At 34.5% G+C, this 22,656-nt stretch overlaps 1 protein-coding gene and 1 long non-coding RNA gene across 3 annotated transcripts; one reads left to right on the top strand and one right to left on the bottom strand.

Annotated features, from left to right (window-relative positions):
- Positions 1–4,619: 4,619 nt before the first annotated feature.
- On the bottom strand, positions 4,620–13,876 carry LOC123908663. Of its 2 annotated transcripts, XR_006809660.1 has the most exons (3): positions 13,087–13,876; positions 6,855–12,245; positions 4,620–6,013 (listed from the first exon to the last, which is right to left on the bottom strand). It is a non-coding gene; the product is annotated as an uncharacterized LOC123908663 (long non-coding RNA). The 2 variants fall into 2 exon arrangements; XR_006809659.1 differs by lacking the exon at positions 13,087–13,876 and having other exon boundaries at positions 6,855–13,078.
- A 7,531-nt stretch (positions 13,877–21,407) lies between these two features.
- LOC123905409 lies at positions 21,408–22,398 on the top strand. Its single transcript, XM_045955008.1, has 2 exons — positions 21,408–21,778; positions 21,870–22,398. Exons 1-2 carry the CDS (start codon positions 21,408–21,410, stop codon positions 22,396–22,398), a joined length of 900 nt encoding a protein of 299 aa, XP_045810964.1.
- Positions 22,399–22,656: the final 258 nt, after the last annotated feature.

The raw sequence follows: 22,656 nt of genomic DNA, 5'->3' as shown, positions 1-22,656 counted from the left end.
TTCAAGTTAAGGAAACAAAACATTTGAATTAAAGATTATTTCTTGAAAGGAACCATTAATCATGCTGAGCCATTGAAGCCTAAATTGAAGACCTAGCCTGAGCTCGTGAAGGTTATTTAAAGAAGGCTGACTCCATTGTTCAAATGACTGAAACCAGAATTGAGTCTTACAAAGCGTGAGTTTAGGTTTTAGTATTGTGTTTATTGTGTTCTAAGTCTTGTGTTGATTTCCCACTAGACTAGGAACTGTGTGTTTTCGCATTGTAATATCTCTGGAGCTTCTAAGCAAGGAGATAGTGTGTGTGAGCCATTCCTAAGCTTTGAAGTACGGAATTGGTGTGTGTTTTATGAAGTGTGTCTTCACCTATTGAATCTAGAATTGTTCGATCACAGTGGCTGTGGTCAAGAGGAGGTGAGCGGAGGTTCTCATACCTAGGTGTGTCTTAGGTAGGATATAGCACGGGTGGTGATTAGGTGAGAAGTCATAAACGGGAGGTTTATTGAGGGCTTCAAACTAATACTATCATAGTGGATTCTCTCCTGGATTGGTATCCCCCAGAGTAGGCTTATGCTGAACTGGGTTAACAAATTACTGTGTTAATTTACTTTCAGTTTTGTTTAGTTTATTATTCCTTGTGTATGCGCTGTTGGATGTTGGATCATTGATTCACGCATTAAAAGTGTACTATAGTGGTGGAGCGTTGAGTACAACATCTTAATACTAGTGTGCCAGAATTTCAGAACTGATCAAAAATAACGTTTTCCGCCTGAGGCACAGAATTTCCGCCTCAGGCGCAAGAAGTTTCGCCCCAGGCACCAAAATTTCGCCTGAAACGGCAAAACAGAGAGCAAACCAGCTTCTTCAGCAATGTTTCCGCCCAGGCGCAAATAATTCCGCCCCAGGCGCAAAAATACTACAAATTCCACCAATTTTCATCTGCTATCTTCCTTTGCATGTAGCTTCAAATCAATGTCTTATTCTTCATGATTTAGGTCAAAAACCTCTAAAAACACTTGAAAATGGTCTTTATTTCCATGTAATGACTAACGTCATCACAACCCCAAACTTGAACTTTTCCTTGTCCTCAAGGAATATCTCAATCTCTAAGAAAACAAAAAACTACCTCAATCCATTTGGCTAGACAAACTCAAACCTAATCAAGTTAGACATAATTTGCATAATATTTCAATGATCAATTTCGTCATGATTCAAATACACACAGTTTCAAATTTAGGCAAAACAAAGAGCATCAAACAAAGATTGACCATACTTAATCTCTTCACACCCTCACCGACTCTCCTGTTTAAGGGTAATATAATCACTCAATCAACACATCATAACTAGACTGCTATAAATTTGCAGACATTCTCAAAAATCAATCACCATGTCATGAGCACACACATTAGAGGACTTTTAAAGGTTATAACGTGGCCTGGTTAAAAGGTGGATGGTGGCATTTCTGGTAAGTGAGTAAAAAAACTTGAAGTTAGATACCACTAAATTGAATAGATACAACACCCCACCCTACTTTTGTAAGAATTGATACTAGAGAACAATTTTCTTTCACAAAATTTTCTTTCAAGGAATTCTTTTTGTTTTCAAGAAGATCACCATGATTATTTTTATTTATTTATTTATTTATTTATTTATTTTTTCGAACTTCTTTTCTTGGTGAACTTTTGAATTTTTCTTTCCTAATTTTTTTTTTTTTTTTAGTTCTCTAGTATACCCACCCCAAACTTAAGTTGTTGCTAGTTCCAAAAGCAACCCCAAACTTAGTGACATGCATTGTGCAAAAACCACTAAAGGTATCTAATTCTCCAAGAAAATCATTTTTTATTTTATTTTATATTATTTTGATAACTTGGGTCAGATAACAAACAAAACATTTTTCTTTAAGCTCAAAAGGGGTTAAACAAAGGATAAGCAATGATAAAGGTGGCTAGAACAGGCTCAAGGTACCAAACAACTTGCCTCGTGTGTACATCACAACAATAAATCAATTAAAGAGAACATGCGCAAATTCTAGAGACATAGCTAAGTGTGGAATTCTCATAATCATCAAAAGAAATCAGTGTTTGAGCTCAAAATCTCACGGTTTTGCTGAATTAAACTATGGTCAATATTTGTGAGAGTCCCTAAGCTTTGCCTAAATTATCACTATGATGCATCAGAAACAATCAAAAACATCACAAATTCATATCACACATTTGGTCAACAATTTTGAATCTAAGATGATAGCCAAACAAATTTCAAATAGTGTGAGGTTTTCAAAAAGACTAAGACATTCAAAGAAAACAAAACGACTAGCTCAAGTACTTATTATAGACCAAAATCAACCATCAACAATTTCAACAAAAGAAACATAACACACAGGCCAAAAAGAATTCATAGAGGATGAGAAGGAAAGTAAAGATGAATGACACAAAACCTCAATCCTGCTCAGGCATGTTATGATCATGATCAAAACGAGGCAAGTTTCCAGGAAATTGCATTGAGGAAGACCCTCCTTCATCCGGAAGGCCAGCTTCCCTCCTTTGGCGAATGTAGGTGGCACGGTTCACTTCATGTGTAGCTGCCATGCTCCTAACTCTTTGATTATAGGCTTCATCAAAATCATGCATTGTTGGATATCTAGGATAGAAATATGCCGGGACTTGCTCTCGGTAACGCATGGATTCTTGCCATAAGGCGGATGAAGTGTCATAGTGGTCCGCCATATCAATGCCCTGTTGAGTGCTCATATCCATCTTCCACACCATATCCACAAGAACATTCGCATCAAATTGCGGAGCTGGAAAACTCTCCATTTCCGGAGCTTGTGGCATGTCATGGTGCATCATATTTTCAACATTTTCCTCCCTTTCTTCACCTCGTCCCTCAACCGTGTAATCCATCACATCATCCACATCAGCAAATGGAATGAATGTCTTCCCAAAAGTTTTTCTTCTCACATCTCTCACAAAAGCCGTAGTGACTTTTCTAGGTTCTTCTATATGATCATCATTAAAAGCAGCAACATTTTGATCAAGACAAAGTTTTGTGATCAAACAGAGATGTGTCAGACTATATGAACCCGGATCTTTCTGGATAAGTGAAGCCAAATCATCACTCAAAATTGTGCCCAAATCTATGTCTTCACCTAGCAAGATGGCTTGAAGTGCTAGCCCTACATCCATAGCAATCTCAGAATTGTTCCCACTTGGCTCCACGTTGTTTAGCCAAAATTCAGCCCAAATTCGTGGAATATCCAACAAATGAGCGGTTTTAAACCGCTGGGGTGGGAGCTGTCTAGATGGTCTCACCCATACACTTCCAGGTGCGGTCAACTGAGATTTTAATGCCTCACGTTTATCCGATGCCATGGTTGCCCTATTCTCACGTCTATGTTTCAAGACACAAAATTCAGGAACAATAAAATGAAACACCCTATTGATAGCTTCCGGGGAATAGTCTACCCCGCGTACTTTAGCAATTCGCGGTGACACATTTTTCACTCGCCATGCATTACTCAAAAATTCTAATGCCATAGTACGATTCCCAGACCTAAGACAAAAATTAAATTCATACCAATGTCTGTTGCGGAATTCTGCTTCAATTAGAGGATATGCTAACTCTTCATCCGTGAGGCGCCTTTCGGGTTTGAAATCCTTATTTTGGAGAGTCTGGTACCGAGTGAAAGCCGTTTGACGAACAAAGCGTGACCGAGGAATTTCAGTCACAACCGATGGTGGAGGAGGTGGTGATTGCTCTCTAGGCGGTGATGGTGGAGGAGAAGGTGAAGGTGACGGTGTAGGAGTTCGTGCTACTCTCATTTTTTTCACTACCTTCGATCTTGATTTTGAAGACCCAACTTCAACTTCTTTGTCTTTTGAAGATTTTTTGAAGATGTTCTTCATGGTGAAAACGGTAGAGATTGAGAAGGGTAATGGTTTATGGGTGAGTGTTTGGGTGGTAATTGATGGAAACCTTGATGAATGTTGGTGAATTTGGTGGATTTTCGTGTAGGGTTTTGAAGGGTATTTTATGGTGAATTTTTGGGAGTTATGGTTTTAGGGTGAAAGATGTAAGGATTGATGAGGGTAGTGGTTGTTAGATGAGGTTTGTGGTGGTTATTGATGAAGAAGATGAAGATTTATGGTGGTTTTGGATGGAATTTGATGTAGGTTTAATGGTGGGTTTTTGGGGTTTTGACTATGAAGAAGATGAAGATTTGGTGGTTGGTGAGGAGAATAATGAAAAGGAAGAGGTTTTGGATGGTGTTTTGGTGAGAATTGTTGGTTTTAGTGAGTTTGGGAGAGATTAGGATGAGGGGATTGAATTTCTTGAATAGGGGTAAGGTATTTTGTGTTGGGTGTAACACCCCCTTTTCAGAGACTGAAAAGAAGAGCGTCACAGTTCTCTACCCAAATTTAAATGCTTAAATACAAGCAAATAAAATTATGCTGGTTTATTTTTGGTAAAGGAAAAGTAATAAGTGAGAAATGTTCTCGAATATAAGTACTATTATTTTTATTTAAGAAAGTTTTCAAAATTCTCTTTATATAAATTTAAAGTAAGCCCATAAATAATATGCATCACTTATATTAAACAATCATCTAGTAATTTTGCTCAAAGGATTTTCAAATATAAAACATTTCCAATTCACATAAGTATCGTACAATTTTTCAATTTAAAATGATAAAAAGATAAATTCCTACAAAAGACTCTAACCCACAAATAATCACGAGCTGATCAAACACCACAGATATCTGTCATTCAGTCCAATGACATCATCAATACATATCAAAGAGATCTTCTCTTCGGACTCCAAAAATAAAACTAGACCACCAATCAGCACTAACGTTCTTTATTTTAATGTCTCTCACAATGCCATTTTCCTTTCCTCAATGAACTTCAACTGGAGGTCTTAGTATCCTGCACTAACTGTTGTAAGGGGTGAATCACTCGTACACAAGTTACCATCGTGATGATGTCACAAGGCTACACATAATATTATACAAGTATATACATTTATTTAACTAGTATATATACATACCTGAGTATCTAATCATGTATTTACATCAAATAGAATCAAGTAGTCAAATAGTCACGTATAGTCAAATAGTCACAAAAATATGAATTGCACAAAACATTATATCAATATCACAATTCAACAATTAGTTAAAAACAAAGATAATCAAATATATCCAATATATCAATCATCAAAATTTAATCATTTAAAATGTATATAAAATTCAATCATAATTCTTCACTCAAAGTTAGTCTTCTAACTTGGTTAGTATTATCTTTATTCAACCTACTCCATGGAGACCTCTATTATGAGCGTAAGGCCGTTTCAACTGCCATAACATGGTTGTTTGCAAATCAACATATATCAAATATGTCTCAACCATTCTGGCCCGAGCGCTACACCTTATTATAGATAGTCCTGCACAGTCAGGTTTCACCACGTCGGGTTATATGATTTCCTCCAGTCAGAGTGGCTATCTCTGACTATTGGTAGGAGTTCAAAACGCCGGTGATCCCCATTAGGTCTTGAGGCGACCCAGCCGAACCTATCCTCAGTCTTACATACATTATAGTACTGTAAGAAACACCCTGTTTTGCTCTTCACCTATCAAAGGTGATTAATTATTTAATTCTTCAACTTAATTTGTCTTTGTCAATATCTAACTTAGACATATTAATCTTCTAAACTCACCATACAACTTATGAGATCACCTCAATTTTTCACCATAACACTCAAACACATGAACATTTTCAAATCATATATTGCAGAAGATTTATTCACACATATAATCAAACTAAAATCAATCACTCATCATTTAACATTTTGCATATACCTTAATGAATATAAATTACTATATAAAGTACACAACACCCCTAGTTATAACTAATAATATATATACAAGTAACACATTTCTTGTGCTCATCGAAACTTATTATTAGCGATTCCCCTTACCTCAGAGCTTTCAAAAATAACCTGAGCGATCACCTTCTTCTATGATACCTATTCACTCATCAAAAACAACTATTTCTTAACTAACTATACTTATAATTAATAGTCTTTAAAGTGTTAAAGTAAATTCAAGTTCATATACTAGAAATATATAGAAATCAAACACAGTATTATTAATAAAGAAACTTGTATGTCATTTGTTTCCTATGTATATTTTTAAGCGTGTATATGACTTAAGATCATGCAAACAAAATACATATTAAGTATCATGTTCCAGTTTGTCTACGGGTTCCTAAATTGGTTTAGATATGAAATCATTTGCATTAAAATTAAAAGGTAAGAAATGAGAGAGGAAATAAACCGAATGATTATAGAGAAGAATATATAGTTAAGTGAGGAAAGTAATGCATCAGTATGAACTAGAGTACAGGGGATCGGAAGTTTGTTTAAATTAAGCTTAAGTTTGGAAATTAACAGCTTGAATCAAATTTTAGTTAGACATTATCAACTAAATATTCATGACTATGAGTTTCAACATGATTATCCCTTCAAATCATGAGTATCAAAGCTTTGTTTTTCTTTTAGAAATCAACTCTAGACACAACTATTCCTAATCACACGACATAATTAAAAGCAAAACAAGAGAAATGGAATTTCATCATTCTTGGAGTACATGATCATGATTCCAGGTATTGCCTAGTTTTCATAGCTAAGATCATTTGTTCTTCATGGAATTTTGTGGAAAGGCTCATGTATATGTAACAGATGCTAGGCTAATGAAAAGATGAAAGAATTTATTAAACTAAGCTAATATAAATAAGAAATGGAAGAAAAGGGAATTAAAAGAAAACAAACAAAAGAACAAAGAGAGAATAAGAAAGAAGTTACTAACTTCAATTGTATGCAGAGAGGGAGAGCAGAGCTGGTGTGAAGAATTAGTGAGGAGATGGTTGCTATTTATAGGAGAGTTTGAATGATTTGTGTGGACAATTAGGAGACCACATTTTCACTTCCATTTGTGTAGAAAGTTAAACCACGTTTTTACTTTCACTTAAGCCCACGTTTTCACTTATACTTGTGGAGGAAAATTAAGCCACCATTTCATGCATATGTGTTATTCTTATCTCTTAACTTTTATTTAATTTTTTTTTTCATTTTATTTTAATAACATGAATGATAAAATTAATGACACTATCTTTACGTAGATATTTTTGTGATCTCAAAAATATTTTTCTTTTCTTTTTCTGGGATAAAAATTTATACTGTTGAGTAAACTACTGTTCGAAATTCGGTAGAATTTTAAGCCCAAACTTTTATCATAGCCTACTAAAATATTTTATGATTGATTTCTAAAATTACTTTTGTTAAACTCACAGTCTAGAAAAAATATTAATTATCAGTCTACACAAGGTAAAAATACTATCAAAGCACACCTAAAATAATTCGGAAACATTAGGTATCACAATATTTTTATAAACTATTTATTTTTAAGGGTTTATACTTTTACACTACTAGTTCTGAAATTTAAACCATAGCTTTCATTAAATTAATAGATTAGATCTATAAGTTTTCTTTATCTAAAGTTCATTTCCAAGAAAATAATTATTTAAACATTCTCACACTTTAGACACGTAACTAGGACTAACATGATATTGTATACTATTGTGAAAATATAACTAAATCATCAAATTTATTTTATAAAAATACTTAAATTAATAATATAAAGAAAATATTAGTTTATAAAATTTGGGGTGTTACATTACTACCCCTCTTAAAAAAATTTCGTCCTCGAAATTTATGACAACTATCTTATAATTACAGAAATTTAGTTACTTCAAATTATATAATTAAAAGCATATGTACATAATCTCCTTACCAATAATAATAATAATAAATATAGATACTTCTCTAAGAATTCATTTGATAATTATAATAGACTTAACTTTTAATATATCATGTTCCTATGATTTTCTATAGCCTTGCTAAAGTTACAATCAAAACTTAAAAATTTTCTTTTATACACATTTAAAATCTAAACTTACCCCAAAAAGATCCAACTTCAAGTACGGCCATACCTACCTAGTAAACTTATCATAAAAAATTTGACTTCACTATTTCTAGTCTACTATTAATAATCTTTAAAAAAATCATTTATCTTAACACTAAAATCATATTACCATTACCTTTCTTGACATTGAATATCAACGACCATAGTACTATTTCCTATTCTTAGCATTAGATATAGGTCTTTCAAACATCATATCGTGTAATCAAAACTTAACCATCACTATTCTTAATACTACTTATAAAATTCATTCTCATAAATTCAATTTCCATAATTAATTTTGGGTTCATATTTATCCGCGCAAAATATCTATTCATATCTTATCCTAACTACGTTTCTAAGTCTAGCAATTTTCTAATCTACAAATAAAATTCCTAGTCCAATCACTATACTTTCAACTTTCTTATCTTTGTTATATAAAGCTAAATTTTCAAACTTAGATGCCACACAAGTTCATTCTACACTTACAAAATTAATCACAATTCTATGTATTGAAAATTTCTAATATCTAAATCAAAATTCATAATCCAATCAATATTTTTCATTCTCCAACTTCTTCTCTTTTTTTTTTCTTTTTCTTCCTAAACTCGGTATATAATCTAAGAATCGATAAATCCAAAAAAAAAAAACCAATCTGCTTTCCACTAATAAAAATCCAAATCCAACTGAAGGTAGGACAATTTATGTATAAGCTGAGATGTTTTTCCTATATACCACCCAAACTCTTTCTATACAATTAAAATTATATCAAAAGATTAGTCATGCTTATACTATAATTCTATCTTGGTAGAAACTAAAGTTTCATCCATAACTAAAATAAAGATTCTTCTTCTAAGAAGTTCATAGGATTAATATATACCTCCTATATATTCTCCACTATTCCAAAGTGAACCACTCAACTTAAACCACAACACCATTTCGATATTAAAACCTCCACTTATATTGTTTGACTCTCCTCAAAACTTATTATTTACTATATCATTACTTGAAGCTCAAGTCTTCATACTTACTTAGATATCTTCCCTTAACCATACTATCCAATAGAAATTCTTTTGTCAACTATAGTTCTTACAACTAACTCTAAATCTACTCACTTTTTCTTTTCTAAAATAAAATCTACTCATACTTTTTCTTTTGAAAGATAATCTATTTATATTTGCAGCAAGTGTGTGCTATAATTTCCAACTAAAAGTATTCAATCATATTCTTAATAACTAAAATTAAACTTTCTAAAATACACCACAATCAAATACCTCAAACTCATGGTAAAATATATTTTATTTTCACTTATCAAAATAATCATATTTCATCAATTCTAAAATTTACTCTAGTAGTCTTGTATTGGTTCATTCTATAGAACTAGTTTGTTTCACATAACTTACTCCAAAGTAAAATTGATCATAGACACACTCTTCCAATTTTAACATAATTAACCTTAATTATGAGTCTTAATTTATTTATTTTCTTAAAATTTTGAAACAACACAATTTTATTTATAATAATTCTTACATAACTACAATAAGTGTTTATAATAGGGGAAACACAACAAGAAACAAAAATTGTGCAAGTATAGCATGACAAACAAAACATAGCAAAACCAATACACCATACTAGAAACCAAAACAATCAATTTGTACTTACCTAACCACAAAAATGCAGCAACGCGGCAGTTAGCCTAATAACTAAAAAAAATAAGGAATCCTATACCATCAAAACAAAGACTAGCAAAGCAAAATCTCATGTCCCTAAAATTTTACCTTAACAAACTCTTACTTAAATTTCTTTAGGATTTACTATGTTTTTTTTTTCCTTATCGTAATACCATTTCTAAAAATTGGCATCCGCGCTAAAGTCTACTAAATTCCATGCTCACATATTATTCAACTAGCCATAAACTAACACAATGTTACCTATTCTTGAACTACGTAATCACCTACATATATGACCATTGATTCTCTTAGTGAAGTAAAATTTCAATCCATAAGACTCTCAAACAAGCAAGACCTCTTACTATACTCTAAGTCTATCATAACATTATCATAATTATTAGTCATATAAAACTAATGTTTTCCTAAACATTCTAAGATGTTTCTCTGATTCTCTATTATTACTCATTCTCTATGAACTAATTATGCATATAGAAAAATCATTAGATCCCATTATTATCTATTTATCTATCCTAGTCAACCAACTATATTCTCAATAATTTAAAGTATATAAACCTTTCAATGTAGTTCCTTAGTCTACTTAGAAAAAGAAAATTGACTAACCATTAGGAGTTCTAATCATTCCGACATATATCCATGTTGTCATCATCTGCACTAAAATGACTCATAAAATTTCCATTACGATTAGACCATCCTTATACCCCATATACAAACTTAGAATGAAAACACTTTTATCTTAACTACAATTAATCCAACAAGTTCGAACAAAGATCACACCACAAAAGCAAACAAAGATCACATAACAAAAGCAAACATATATGACACAACAAAAGCATCATGAACCTATTCCCCAAAGACTCCCGAAAGACTCGACCAGCTCTGATACCACTAATTGTAACACCCCCTTTTCAGAGACTGAAAAGAAGAGCGTCACAGTTCTCTACCCAAATTTAAATGCTTAAATACAAGCAAATAAAATTATGCTGGTTTATTTTTGGTAAAGGAAAAGTAATAAGTGAGAAATGTTCTCGAATATAAGTACTATTATTTTTATTTAAGAAAGTTTTCAAAATTCTCTTTATATAAATTTAAAGTAAGCCCATAAATAATATGCATCACTTATATTAAACAATCATCTAGTAATTTTGCTCAAAGGATTTTCAAATATAAAACATTTCCAATTCACATAAGTATCGTACAATTTTTCAATTTAAAATGATAAAAAGATAAATTCCTACAAAAGACTCTAACCCACAAATAATCACGAGCTGATCAAACACCACAGATATCTGTCATTCAGTCCAATGACATCATCAATACATATCAAAGAGATCTTCTCTTCGGACTCCAAAAATAAAACTAGACCACCAATCAGCACTAACGTTCTTTATTTTAATGTCTCTCACAATGCCATTTTCCTTTCCTCAATGAACTTCAACTGGAGGTCTTAGTATCCTGCACTAACTGTTGTAAGGGGTGAATCACTCGTACACAAGTTACCATCGTGATGATGTCACAAGGCTACACATAATATTATACAAGTATATACATTTATTTAACTAGTATATATACATACCTGAGTATCTAATCATGTATTTACATCAAATAGAATCAAGTAGTCAAATAGTCACGTATAGTCAAATAGTCACAAAAATATGAATTGCACAAAACATTATATCAATATCACAATTCAACAATTAGTTAAAAACAAAGATAATCAAATATATCCAATATATCAATCATCAAAATTTAATCATTTAAAATGTATATAAAATTCAATCATAATTCTTCACTCAAAGTTAGTCTTCTAACTTGGTTAGTATTATCTTTATTCAACCTACTCCATGGAGACCTCTATTATGAGCGTAAGGCCGTTTCAACTGCCATAACATGGTTGTTTGCAAATCAACATATATCAAATATGTCTCAACCATTCTGGCCCGAGCGCTACACCTTATTATAGATAGTCCTGCACAGTCAGGTTTCACCACGTCGGGTTATATGATTTCCTCCAGTCAGAGTGGCTATCTCTGACTATTGGTAGGAGTTCAAAACGCCGGTGATCCCCATTAGGTCTTGAGGCGACCCAGCCGAACCTATCCTCAGTCTTACATACATTATAGTACTGTAAGAAACACCCTGTTTTGCTCTTCACCTATCAAAGGTGATTAATTATTTAATTCTTCAACTTAATTTGTCTTTGTCAATATCTAACTTAGACATATTAATCTTCTAAACTCACCATACAACTTATGAGATCACCTCAATTTTTCACCATAACACTCAAACACATGAACATTTTCAAATCATATATTGCAGAAGATTTATTCACACATATAATCAAACTAAAATCAATCACTCATCATTTAACATTTTGCATATACCTTAATGAATATAAATTACTATATAAAGTACACAACACCCCTAGTTATAACTAATAATATATATACAAGTAACACATTTCTTGTGCTCATCGAAACTTATTATTAGCGATTCCCCTTACCTCAGAGCTTTCAAAAATAACCTGAGCGATCACCTTCTTCTATGATACCTATTCACTCATCAAAAACAACTATTTCTTAACTAACTATACTTATAATTAATAGTCTTTAAAGTGTTAAAGTAAATTCAAGTTCATATACTAGAAATATATAGAAATCAAACACAGTATTATTAATAAAGAAACTTGTATGTCATTTGTTTCCTATGTATATTTTTAAGCGTGTATATGACTTAAGATCATGCAAACAAAATACATATTAAGTATCATGTTCCAGTTTGTCTACGGGTTCCTAAATTGGTTTAGATATGAAATCATTTGCATTAAAATTAAAAGGTAAGAAATGAGAGAGGAAATAAACCGAATGATTATAGAGAAGAATATATAGTTAAGTGAGGAAAGTAATGCATCAGTATGAACTAGAGTACAGGGGATCGGAAGTTTGTTTAAATTAAGCTTAAGTTTGGAAATTAACAGCTTGAATCAAATTTTAGTTAGACATTATCAACTAAATATTCATGACTATGAGTTTCAACATGATTATCCCTTCAAATCATGAGTATCAAAGCTTTGTTTTTCTTTTAGAAATCAACTCTAGACACAACTATTCCTAATCACACGACATAATTAAAAGCAAAACAAGAGAAATGGAATTTCATCATTCTTGGAGTACATGATCATGATTCCAGGTATTGCCTAGTTTTCATAGCTAAGATCATTTGTTCTTCATGGAATTTTGTGGAAAGGCTCATGTATATGTAACAGATGCTAGGCTAATGAAAAGATGAAAGAATTTATTAAACTAAGCTAATATAAATAAGAAATGGAAGAAAAGGGAATTAAAAGAAAACAAACAAAAGAACAAAGAGAGAATAAGAAAGAAGTTACTAACTTCAATTGTATGCAGAGAGGGAGAGCAGAGCTGGTGTGAAGAATTAGTGAGGAGATGGTTGCTATTTATAGGAGAGTTTGAATGATTTGTGTGGACAATTAGGAGACCACATTTTCACTTCCATTTGTGTAGAAAGTTAAACCACGTTTTTACTTTCACTTAAGCCCACGTTTTCACTTATACTTGTGGAGGAAAATTAAGCCACCATTTCATGCATATGTGTTATTCTTATCTCTTAACTTTTATTTAATTTTTTTTTTTCATTTTATTTTAATAACATGAATGATAAAATTAATGACACTATCTTTACGTAGATATTTTTGTGATCTCAAAAATATTTTTCTTTTCTTTTTCTGGGATAAAAATTTATACTGTTGAGTAAACTACTGTTCGAAATTCGGTAGAATTTTAAGCCCAAACTTTTATCATAGCCTACTAAAATATTTTATGATTGATTTCTAAAATTACTTTTGTTAAACTCACAGTCTAGAAAAAATATTAATTATCAGTCTACACAAGGTAAAAATACTATCAAAGCACACCTAAAATAATTCGGAAACATTAGGTATCACAATATTTTTATAAACTATTTATTTTTAAGGGTTTATACTTTTACACTACTAGTTCTGAAATTTAAACCATAGCTTTCATTAAATTAATAGATTAGATCTATAAGTTTTCTTTATCTAAAGTTCATTTCCAAGAAAATAATTATTTAAACATTCTCACACTTTAGACACGTAACTAGGACTAACATGATATTGTATACTATTGTGAAAATATAACTAAATCATCAAATTTATTTTATAAAAATACTTAAATTAATAATATAAAGAAAATATTAGTTTATAAAATTTGGGGTGTTACATTGGGAAAGATGAATTTGTGTTGGAATGAAGAGTTTCACGTGCACAATTTCCCTTGTCTGCAGTTTTTCCGCCCAAAACGTGACTATTTCCGCCCCAAACGTAACAATTTCCGCCCCAAACGCCAAAACAGTGAGCAACCCAATTTCTTCAGTATGTTTTTCCGCCCCAAACGTAACAATTTCCGCCCCAAACGCCAAAACAGTGAGCAACCCAATTTCTTCAGTATTTTTACGCCTTAGGCGCAATATTTCCGCCCCAAACGCAAATCACTCAGGATTTTAATTTTTTCTGCTCCTTTCTTACGCCTTAGGCGTAATTTTTGTGCCCCAAGCGTAAATTCCTGATTGTGACACTTTTCACACTCCTCTTTTTTTCAATTTGACCTGCAAAACACAAAAATTCAAAAGAAAAACTATTACGGTTAAATAAAACCTTGGGTTGCCTCCCAAGCAGCGCTACTTTTAGCGTCATTAGCTTGACGGTCTCAAAACCTCAAGGGTCTTCGAAAAGTACTGCCACCTTGTGGCGATCAAAATCTCCTCCCTTATAAAACTTAAGTCTTTGTCCATTTACTTTGAAAGATTTCTCCTCCTTTCCTGGTGTAAAAATTTCCACAGCCCCGTGTGGAAAAACTTCCTTAATGACAAATGGACCAGACCACCGAGACATCAGCTTACCCGGGAACAACCTTAAGCGAGAATTGAACAACAAGACTTGTTGTCCTTTCTTAAACTCCTTTCTTACCAACCCTTTATCATGATACTTCTTTGTTCTTGCTTTAAAAATCACAGCATTTTCATACGCTTGCATCCGCCATTCTTCAAGTTCATTCAGCTTAAGCAATCTTTTCTCACCTGCAAGACCTGCATCAAAATTTAAAAATTTCACAGCCCAATATGCCTTGTGTTCTAGCTCAACCGGTAGATGACATGATTTGCCATAAACTAGTTGGTACGGAGAGAACCCCAAGTGTGTCTTGAACGCGGTTCTATAAGCCCAAAGTGTATCATTAAGCTTCATTGACCAGTCTATCCTTGAAGTAGAAACCGTTTTCTCCAGAATTTGTTTCAATTGCCGGTTAGATACTTCAACTTGTCCACTTGTCTGAGGATGGTATGGAGTGGCCACCTTGTGCTTGACATTGTATTTCTCCAGGACATTCTCCAAGTATTTGTTACAAAAATGTTTGCCTCCATCACTAATGAGAATTCTAGGAACCCCAAACCGAGTAAAAATATTTTCTTTAAGGAACTTCACCACGGTATGAGAATCATTTGCTTGGCAAGGAATAGCTTCCACCCATTTTGTAACATAATCCACACACACCAATATATGAAGGTTAGATCGTGAAGATGGAAAAGGTCCCATGAAATCAATCCCCCAACAATCAAAAGGTTCTACTTCGAGCATTTGGTTTAGAAGCATCTCATCCCGCTTTGAAACATTGTCGGTCCTCTGGCAATTATCACATCTTCTAGCAAACTCTACACAATCCGCAAACAGTGTCGGCCAAAAGAAACCACTTTGAAGCACCTTTGCTGCTGTTCGTGGACCACTGTGATGACCACCATATGGAGAACTGTGGCAATGCCCCATTATGCTTTGCGCCTCTTCTTCATCAACACATCTACGGATCAAGCCATCTTGCCCCACCTTAAATAGGTATGGATCATCCCAAAAATAGAAGTTAGCATCTCTAAAGAATTTCTTCTTTTGTTGATAGGAATAGTCCTCCGGAATTTCATTTCCTGCTTTGAAATTAGCCATGTCAGCAAACCAAGGCCTTTTAGAAACCATCAGCAATTTTTCATCCGGGAACTCTTTGTTAATGCATTTCTCTTTTGTGGTCACCATTGGATTTTCTAACCTTGACAAATGGTCAGCGACCACATTCTCCACACCTTTCTTGTCTTTTATCTCCAAATCAAATTCCTGCAAAAGTAGTACCCACCTCAAGAGTCTAGGCTTTGAGTCGCCTTTTGTGAGGAGGTACTTAAGTGCCGAGTGATCTGAAAAAACAACAACTTTCGATCCAATCAGATAAGAGCGAAATTTTTCCAAAGCGAATACTATTGCAAGCAACTCTTTTTCAGTAGTTGTGTAATTGATTTGGTTTTCATTTAAAACCTTGCTTGCATAATATATAGCATGGAAAAATTTCGCATGTCGTTGGACAAGCACCGCTCCAACCGCATAATCACTTGCATCACACATTAATTCAAAAGGAAGATCCCAATTAGGTGCAACGATTATGGGCGCGGTGACCAACTTTTCTTTAATTACAACAAAAGCATTCAAACATTCATCATCAAATTTAAATTCATTTTCCTTGACAAGGAGGTTACTTAAAGGCTTTGCTATCTTCGAAAAGTCTTTGATGAAACGCCGATAGAAACCGGCATGACCCAAAAAACTTCTCACTCCCTTAACATTAACGGGAGGGGGCAATTCCTTAATAACCTCTATCTTTGCTTGGTCAACTTGAATGCCCTTTGAAGAGATTTTGTGTCCAAGCACAATACCTTCTTTAACCATAAAATGACATTTTTCCCAATTTAAAACTAAATTGGTACTTATGCATCTCTTCAATACAACATTCAAATTGGCTAAACATTTATCAAAAGACTTACCAAACACAGAAAAATCATCCATAAATACCTCGATTGTGTCCTCCATCATATCAGCAAAAATAGAAAGCATACACCGCTGGAATGTGGCCGCTGCATTGCACAACCCGAAAGGCATCTTCCGGTAAGCGAATACCCCAAAAGGGCAAGTAAAAGCTGTTTTCTCTTGATCCTCTAGGTCTACCACAATCTGATTGTACCCAGAATATCCATCCAAAAAGCAATAATAGGCCTGCCCTGCAAGCCTTTCTAACATTTGGTCCATGAATGGAAGAGGAAAATGGTCCTTCCTTGTTGCTGAGTTCAACCGCCTGTAGTCTATACACATCCGCCACCCAGTGACAGTGCGAGTGGGTATCAGTTCGTTTTTTTCATTTCTCACAATTGTCATACCACCCTTTTTCGGGACCACATGGACAGGACTTACCCAAGCACTATCCGAGATTGGATAAATCATACCAGCTTCTAGAAGTTTAAGAACCTCTTTCTTCACCACCTCTTTCATGGTTGGATTTAGTCTTCTTTGAGGTTGCACCACAGGTTTGTATTCATCTTCCATTTTTATTTTATGCATACAGAATCCGGGACTAATCCCTTTCAAATCAGAGATGCTCCAACCCATGGCTTCTTTATTTTCTCGCAAGACTCTAGTTAGCTTCTCTGCTTCCAAAGAACTCAACCTGCTGCTTATGATTGCCGGTTGTGAAGCATCTTCTCCTAAGAAAACATATTTTAAGTGAGGGGGGAGCTCTTTCAACTCCGGAATAGTAACTTTTAGGTCCTCCTTACCACTAGCTTTCTCTTCCACAACATACACATTTTCAAAATCTTTTTGTGCTTCTTCTTCTTTACATGATTCAAGTTGACGGAGACATATTTCGATCTCTTTGTCCCATTCCTCCTCTAGATCATCAATAGAATTTACAATTACTCTTTCTAAAGTAAAGGAAGGTGTTTCTTTAATTAACACATCTTCAGCCACCTCCTCTATCACATCAATCTTAAAACATTGTGGTTCATCATCATGATGCTTCACGGCTTTGAACACGTTAAACATCACCTGTTCTCCATGTGTCCTTAACATAAGCTCTCCCATTTCCACATCAATCAATGCTCTCCCGGTAGCAAGAAATGGTCTACCCAACAACAACGGTTCTACATCTGCATCATCTTCCATATCAAGGATGACGAAATCAGCCGGAAAAACAAACTCAGCAACTCTTACCAAAACATCATGAAGTACGCCGTAAGGATGTAAAATAGAACGATCAGCTAAAGAGAGTTGCATCTTTGTGGGTTTTGCAACAGCTCCGGGTATCTTCTTCATCATTGACAATGGCATTAGGTTGATGCTAGCTCCTAAATCACATAGAGCTCGACCAACGGGGATGTTACCTATTGAACATGGTATGGTAAAGCTTCCAGGATCCTTCTTCTTTTGAGGAAGTTTCTTTTGGATTATGGCACTACATTCCTCTGTCATCTCTACTGTGTCATCATCAAGGGGTTTCCGCTTCTTTGTCATAAGTTCTTTCGTGAATTTGGCATAGACAGGCATCTGTTCCAACACTTCAGCAAAAGGAATGTTAATTTGGAGATCATGAAGCATCTTCATAAACTTTTTGAATTGTTGGTGATCATTAGCCTTTGCCTTCTTCTTGCGCGGATATGGCAATTTGGCATGGACAAAACTTTCTTTCTCCTCTACACCCTTGCCTCTCTTTTCAACTAACTTCTCATCATTCTCTTTTTCAATTCTTTTATCTTTCTCATCTTCAACTAACTCCTCTTTCTCAATCTCAATCATTTTCTCCAACTCATTTTCAACTTCTCCCTCATTCTCATTTTCAACTTCTCCCTCAACATTATTTTTTTCTTTCACTCCCTCAACACTAGACTCACTCTTTTTCTTCGTTACAATCTCAGGTGAAGGAACCACTCTATTTCTCAAATTAATCGCCTTGCAACTTTCATTCCTCGGATTATCCTTTGTAGAACCTTCAAAACCATTATTTTGAGTAGCCGCGAATTGCCTTGACAATTGCCCAACTTGAGTTTCCAAGTTCTTAATTGAAGCTTCATGATTCTTGTTGGCAATATCTTGGTTGGCTTTCATTTGATCTTGGCTAACCTTCATAGCTTCGAAGTTCCCTTGAGTCACCTTTATGAATTGAGTAAGTGTATCCTCTAATTGAGAAGGTCTCCTTTGTTGAGAGTTTTGTGAAGAAGATTGTTGTTGAGATTGATTTGAGTTTTGATTTCCTCCCCAACCAAAATTTGGATGATCTCTCCAACCTGGGTTATAAGTGTTTGAATATGGATCGTACTTTGGGTTGTTCCTTTTGAAGTTGGCTAGGTACTTTGCCTCTTCTGACCCTTCAGGAAAACATTGGCCATTAGCATGTCCTTGTCCACAAAAATCACATTTCACTTCATTAGCTGCCATGACTGGCATTTGGGAATTGGAAGTGCTAGTGAGGTGTTTCAACACAGCTGCCATTTGAGAATTCATCAATGTAGATTGGGCCAAAAGAGCAGTTTGAGTATCAAGCTCTAGCATGCCTGCCTTCTTCTTTGCACCACGATCATTTTCAACTCTGTATTCATTTTGAGCCATGGATTCCACCAACTCTCTAGCTTGAGTTTGATTTTTATTTTTCAAAGATCCACCTGCCGATGCATCTAGAAACATTCTAGTTTGAGCTCTCAATCCTTGTGTGAAATGCTGCATTTGAGTATGACTATCGAGCCCATGCTTAGGACATTTTTTTAGGCACAGTTTGAATCTTTCCCATGCATCATACAATGTTTCGGAGTCTCCTTGCTCAAAACTTGTAATGTCAGCTCTTCTTTCAAGATACTTATGAATTGGAAAGTACCTATCCATGAATTTCATCTCTAGCTCTTGCCAAGTAGTGATGGTGTTAGGTGGTATTGTGTCCAGCTAGTCTTTAGCCCTTCCAGTTAGCGAGTACTTGAAAAGCCTTAATCTCTTATCTGATTCAGATACTCCTGGTGAGTCTGTATAGTCACAAGCTTCATAAAAATGCTCCAGGTGGAGATTTGGACATTGCGTTTCTGCCCCTGAGTATTGATTCTCTTTGAGGGCGCTGAGCACTGAATTCTTGATATCAAATGACACATGATTCCTAGGTTGAAAACCCAGATTAGCAAGCTCTCCGTTGTTTCTTTGGCCATAGTCACCTAATGTCCTTTCAGGCACAACTGGTGGAGGCAGTGGTGGATTTCCAGCCATGATGTTTGCTTCGCTGTCCGATGTGTCTGGACTAGAAACCACTTCTTCACAACTTTCTTGTGCAACACTTGCTAACCGGGCAACCTCTCGGGCTAACCGAACTGCTTTTCTGTTTGCTTTAGCTGTTCTATCTATTTCAGGATCAAAGATAAGTTCTCTTGCTGTTTTCCTACCTTGCATAAACAACTAGAAAATACCTTAAGAAGCAACTGCACTACACAAGAATGAAAAAGAAAATAAAATTCAGAACTAATTTTTGTATATATATTCTTTTATAATTAACATAAACAAAAACTTCATTAAAAATAAAACAATAAAATTTAAAAGGTATGAATCAATTGCCTTGTTGATTTAATCAACAATCCCCGACAACGGCGCCAAAAACTTGTTAGTATTTTAGCAAGTGTACTAAATAGCCGTCAAGTAGTATAATAAAATCGTTCTTTCCGCAGGGATTGTTGTAAATCAATTGTAAATTGAAGACATACTCATGTAAATTGACATAAATTGTAAAAGGGGGGTCTTGTTTGGTTTCAAGTTTAAATTTTTAAACTTTGGAATTGCTTTGGTGTTTAGATTGATGTAAGAAAAGCGATTGGTCCTTTTTGGGTCATCTAATTACTATTTCCCTTGGTAATGTCATGTATGATAACGAATTATTCAAATTAGTTTCATGATTTGATTAAAACATAATTGATTATGCCCAATGTCTTGGTAACATAATCCTCTCTCATGATCATCAATCCCTAATTTCTTAGTAAGACCTATGATCATGTGAGGAAGAAAAACTTTAATCTTTTAATCTCAATTAACAATCCGAAATGTCTTAAGTGAAAGTTAATTGATTAATTATTCCTAGATCGATGATTTATTCCTATCGTCATAGTAAAACAAATCATTGAAATCATCATATAAGTCGCGAATTCATACAAAGCATTAAGCACAAAGAACAATCAATAGAAACTAACTTCGTAATTCATTAATCATATCATATGACAATCACATAATTCAAGATCAAAAGTAATTAGAATCACCTAAGGACTAATCATGAGAATTTAGCTAGACATTGCAAATTCAGAAATTACATCAATTAAAATGAAAGAAAGCATGATTACAAGAAGAATCTTGATGTGCTTCCACACTGGAATCCTTGCTTGGTCGCTCTTTGATCTCCCAAAATCGCTCCAAATGCTGTTCTTGGTGTAAAAATTCGATCCCCATCCAGATCTGATGTTTCCCTTTTATAGAACTGATCAAAAATAACGTTTTCCGCCTGAGGCACAGAATTTCCGCCTCAGGCGCAAGAAGTTTCGCCCCAGGCACCAAAATTTCGCCTGAAACGGCAAAACAGAGAGCAAACCAGCTTCTTCAGCAATGTTTCCGCCCCAGGCGCAAATAATTCCGCCCCAGGCGCAAAAATACTACAAATTCCACCAATTTTCATCTGCTATCTTCCTTTGCATGTAGCTTCAAATCAATGTCTTATTCTTCATGATTTAGGTCAAAAACCTCTAAAAACACTTGAAAATGGTCTTTATTTCCATGTAATGACTAACGTCATCAACAAGTATGATGAAGAAAGCTGTTGATGTAGGCAGGTTCAGGGGCTTTAAGGTAAATGTCAATCTTCACTTCCAATTGTTACAATTCGCGGATGATACCATTATAATGGGAGAAGGCAGTTTAGAGAATTTTTGGACTATTAAGTCTATGCTTAGAGGTTTTGAACTGGTGTCCGGTTTAAAAATTAATTTTGTGAAGAGTAAACTCTACGGTTTCAATGTGGATGCAAGACTTCTTGAAGCTGAAGCCTCTTTTTTAGCTTGTAATACGACGACAATTCCATTTAAATTTTTGGGAATATCGGTAGGAGCTAATCCGCGAAGGAGAGAGACTTGGAAACTTGTTGTGGAGGCTATGACTAAATGTTTGAATTCTTGGCATAGCCGTCATTTGTCCTTCGGTGGTCGCATCACTCTGATCAATTCTGTCTTGGCTAGTATACCTCTTTATTTTTTTCTCTTTTTTCAGGGCTCCTTGTTGTGTGCTAAAAAGTATCGAGAAAATTCAGCGGAACTTTTTGTGGGGTGGTGGTGCAGATGAGAGAAAGGTATGCTGGGTCAAATGGGATCAAATTTGTTTACCTAAGGAGAAAGGTGGTTTAGGAGTAAAAAATCTAGAACTCTTTAATTTGGCTTTGCTTAGCAAGTGGAAGTGGCGTTTTTTGAATCACGATAATGCAATTTGGGCTGACTTGCTTCGTTACCGTTATGGTCACCTACCTTCTCTATTGCTGAGTGGTCTTGATATTACGCCTAGTGCACACTCCTCTTTGTGGTGGCGTGATATTATTAGTCCCGGACGCGGGAAGAGTGATAGTTGGTTTAAATCCAATATTAGTTGTTGTGTTGGTAACAGTAATAACATTGGGTTTTGGCAATTTAAATGGTACGGAAACCAGGCTTTTTGTGATCTTTTTCCTTATTTGTATACTAAAGAAGCGATCAAGAATGTTAAGGTTTCTGAATGTCTGCGAGGAAATGGTTTAGTTCCATTATAGAGTTGGAATTGGTTTGAATCGTTGAGTGTGAACGAAGCTCAGCAGCTTACTGAATTACAAGGTCTGTTCGATGATTTTTTCCCTTCATAACAATAATCACGATCATTGGCGCTGGATTCCGTATTCGAATGGATTGTTCACGGTTAAATCCTGTTACGCGTATTTATTAGACATGCGACAGGTAGAGCTTCAAGATGCTCATGTGCTCGAGGCCATTCAGCGCCTTTGGAAGTCGGATGTTCCTTCGAAAGTAAATGT

This window comes from Trifolium pratense, linkage group LG2 (genome assembly GCF_020283565.1).
Source record: "Trifolium pratense cultivar HEN17-A07 linkage group LG2, ARS_RC_1.1, whole genome shotgun sequence".
Classification (NCBI taxonomy): domain Eukaryota; kingdom Viridiplantae; phylum Streptophyta; class Magnoliopsida; order Fabales; family Fabaceae; genus Trifolium; species Trifolium pratense.
Note: the sequence above shows the minus strand (reverse complement) of the source record. Positions and strands in the feature narration are given on the sequence as shown.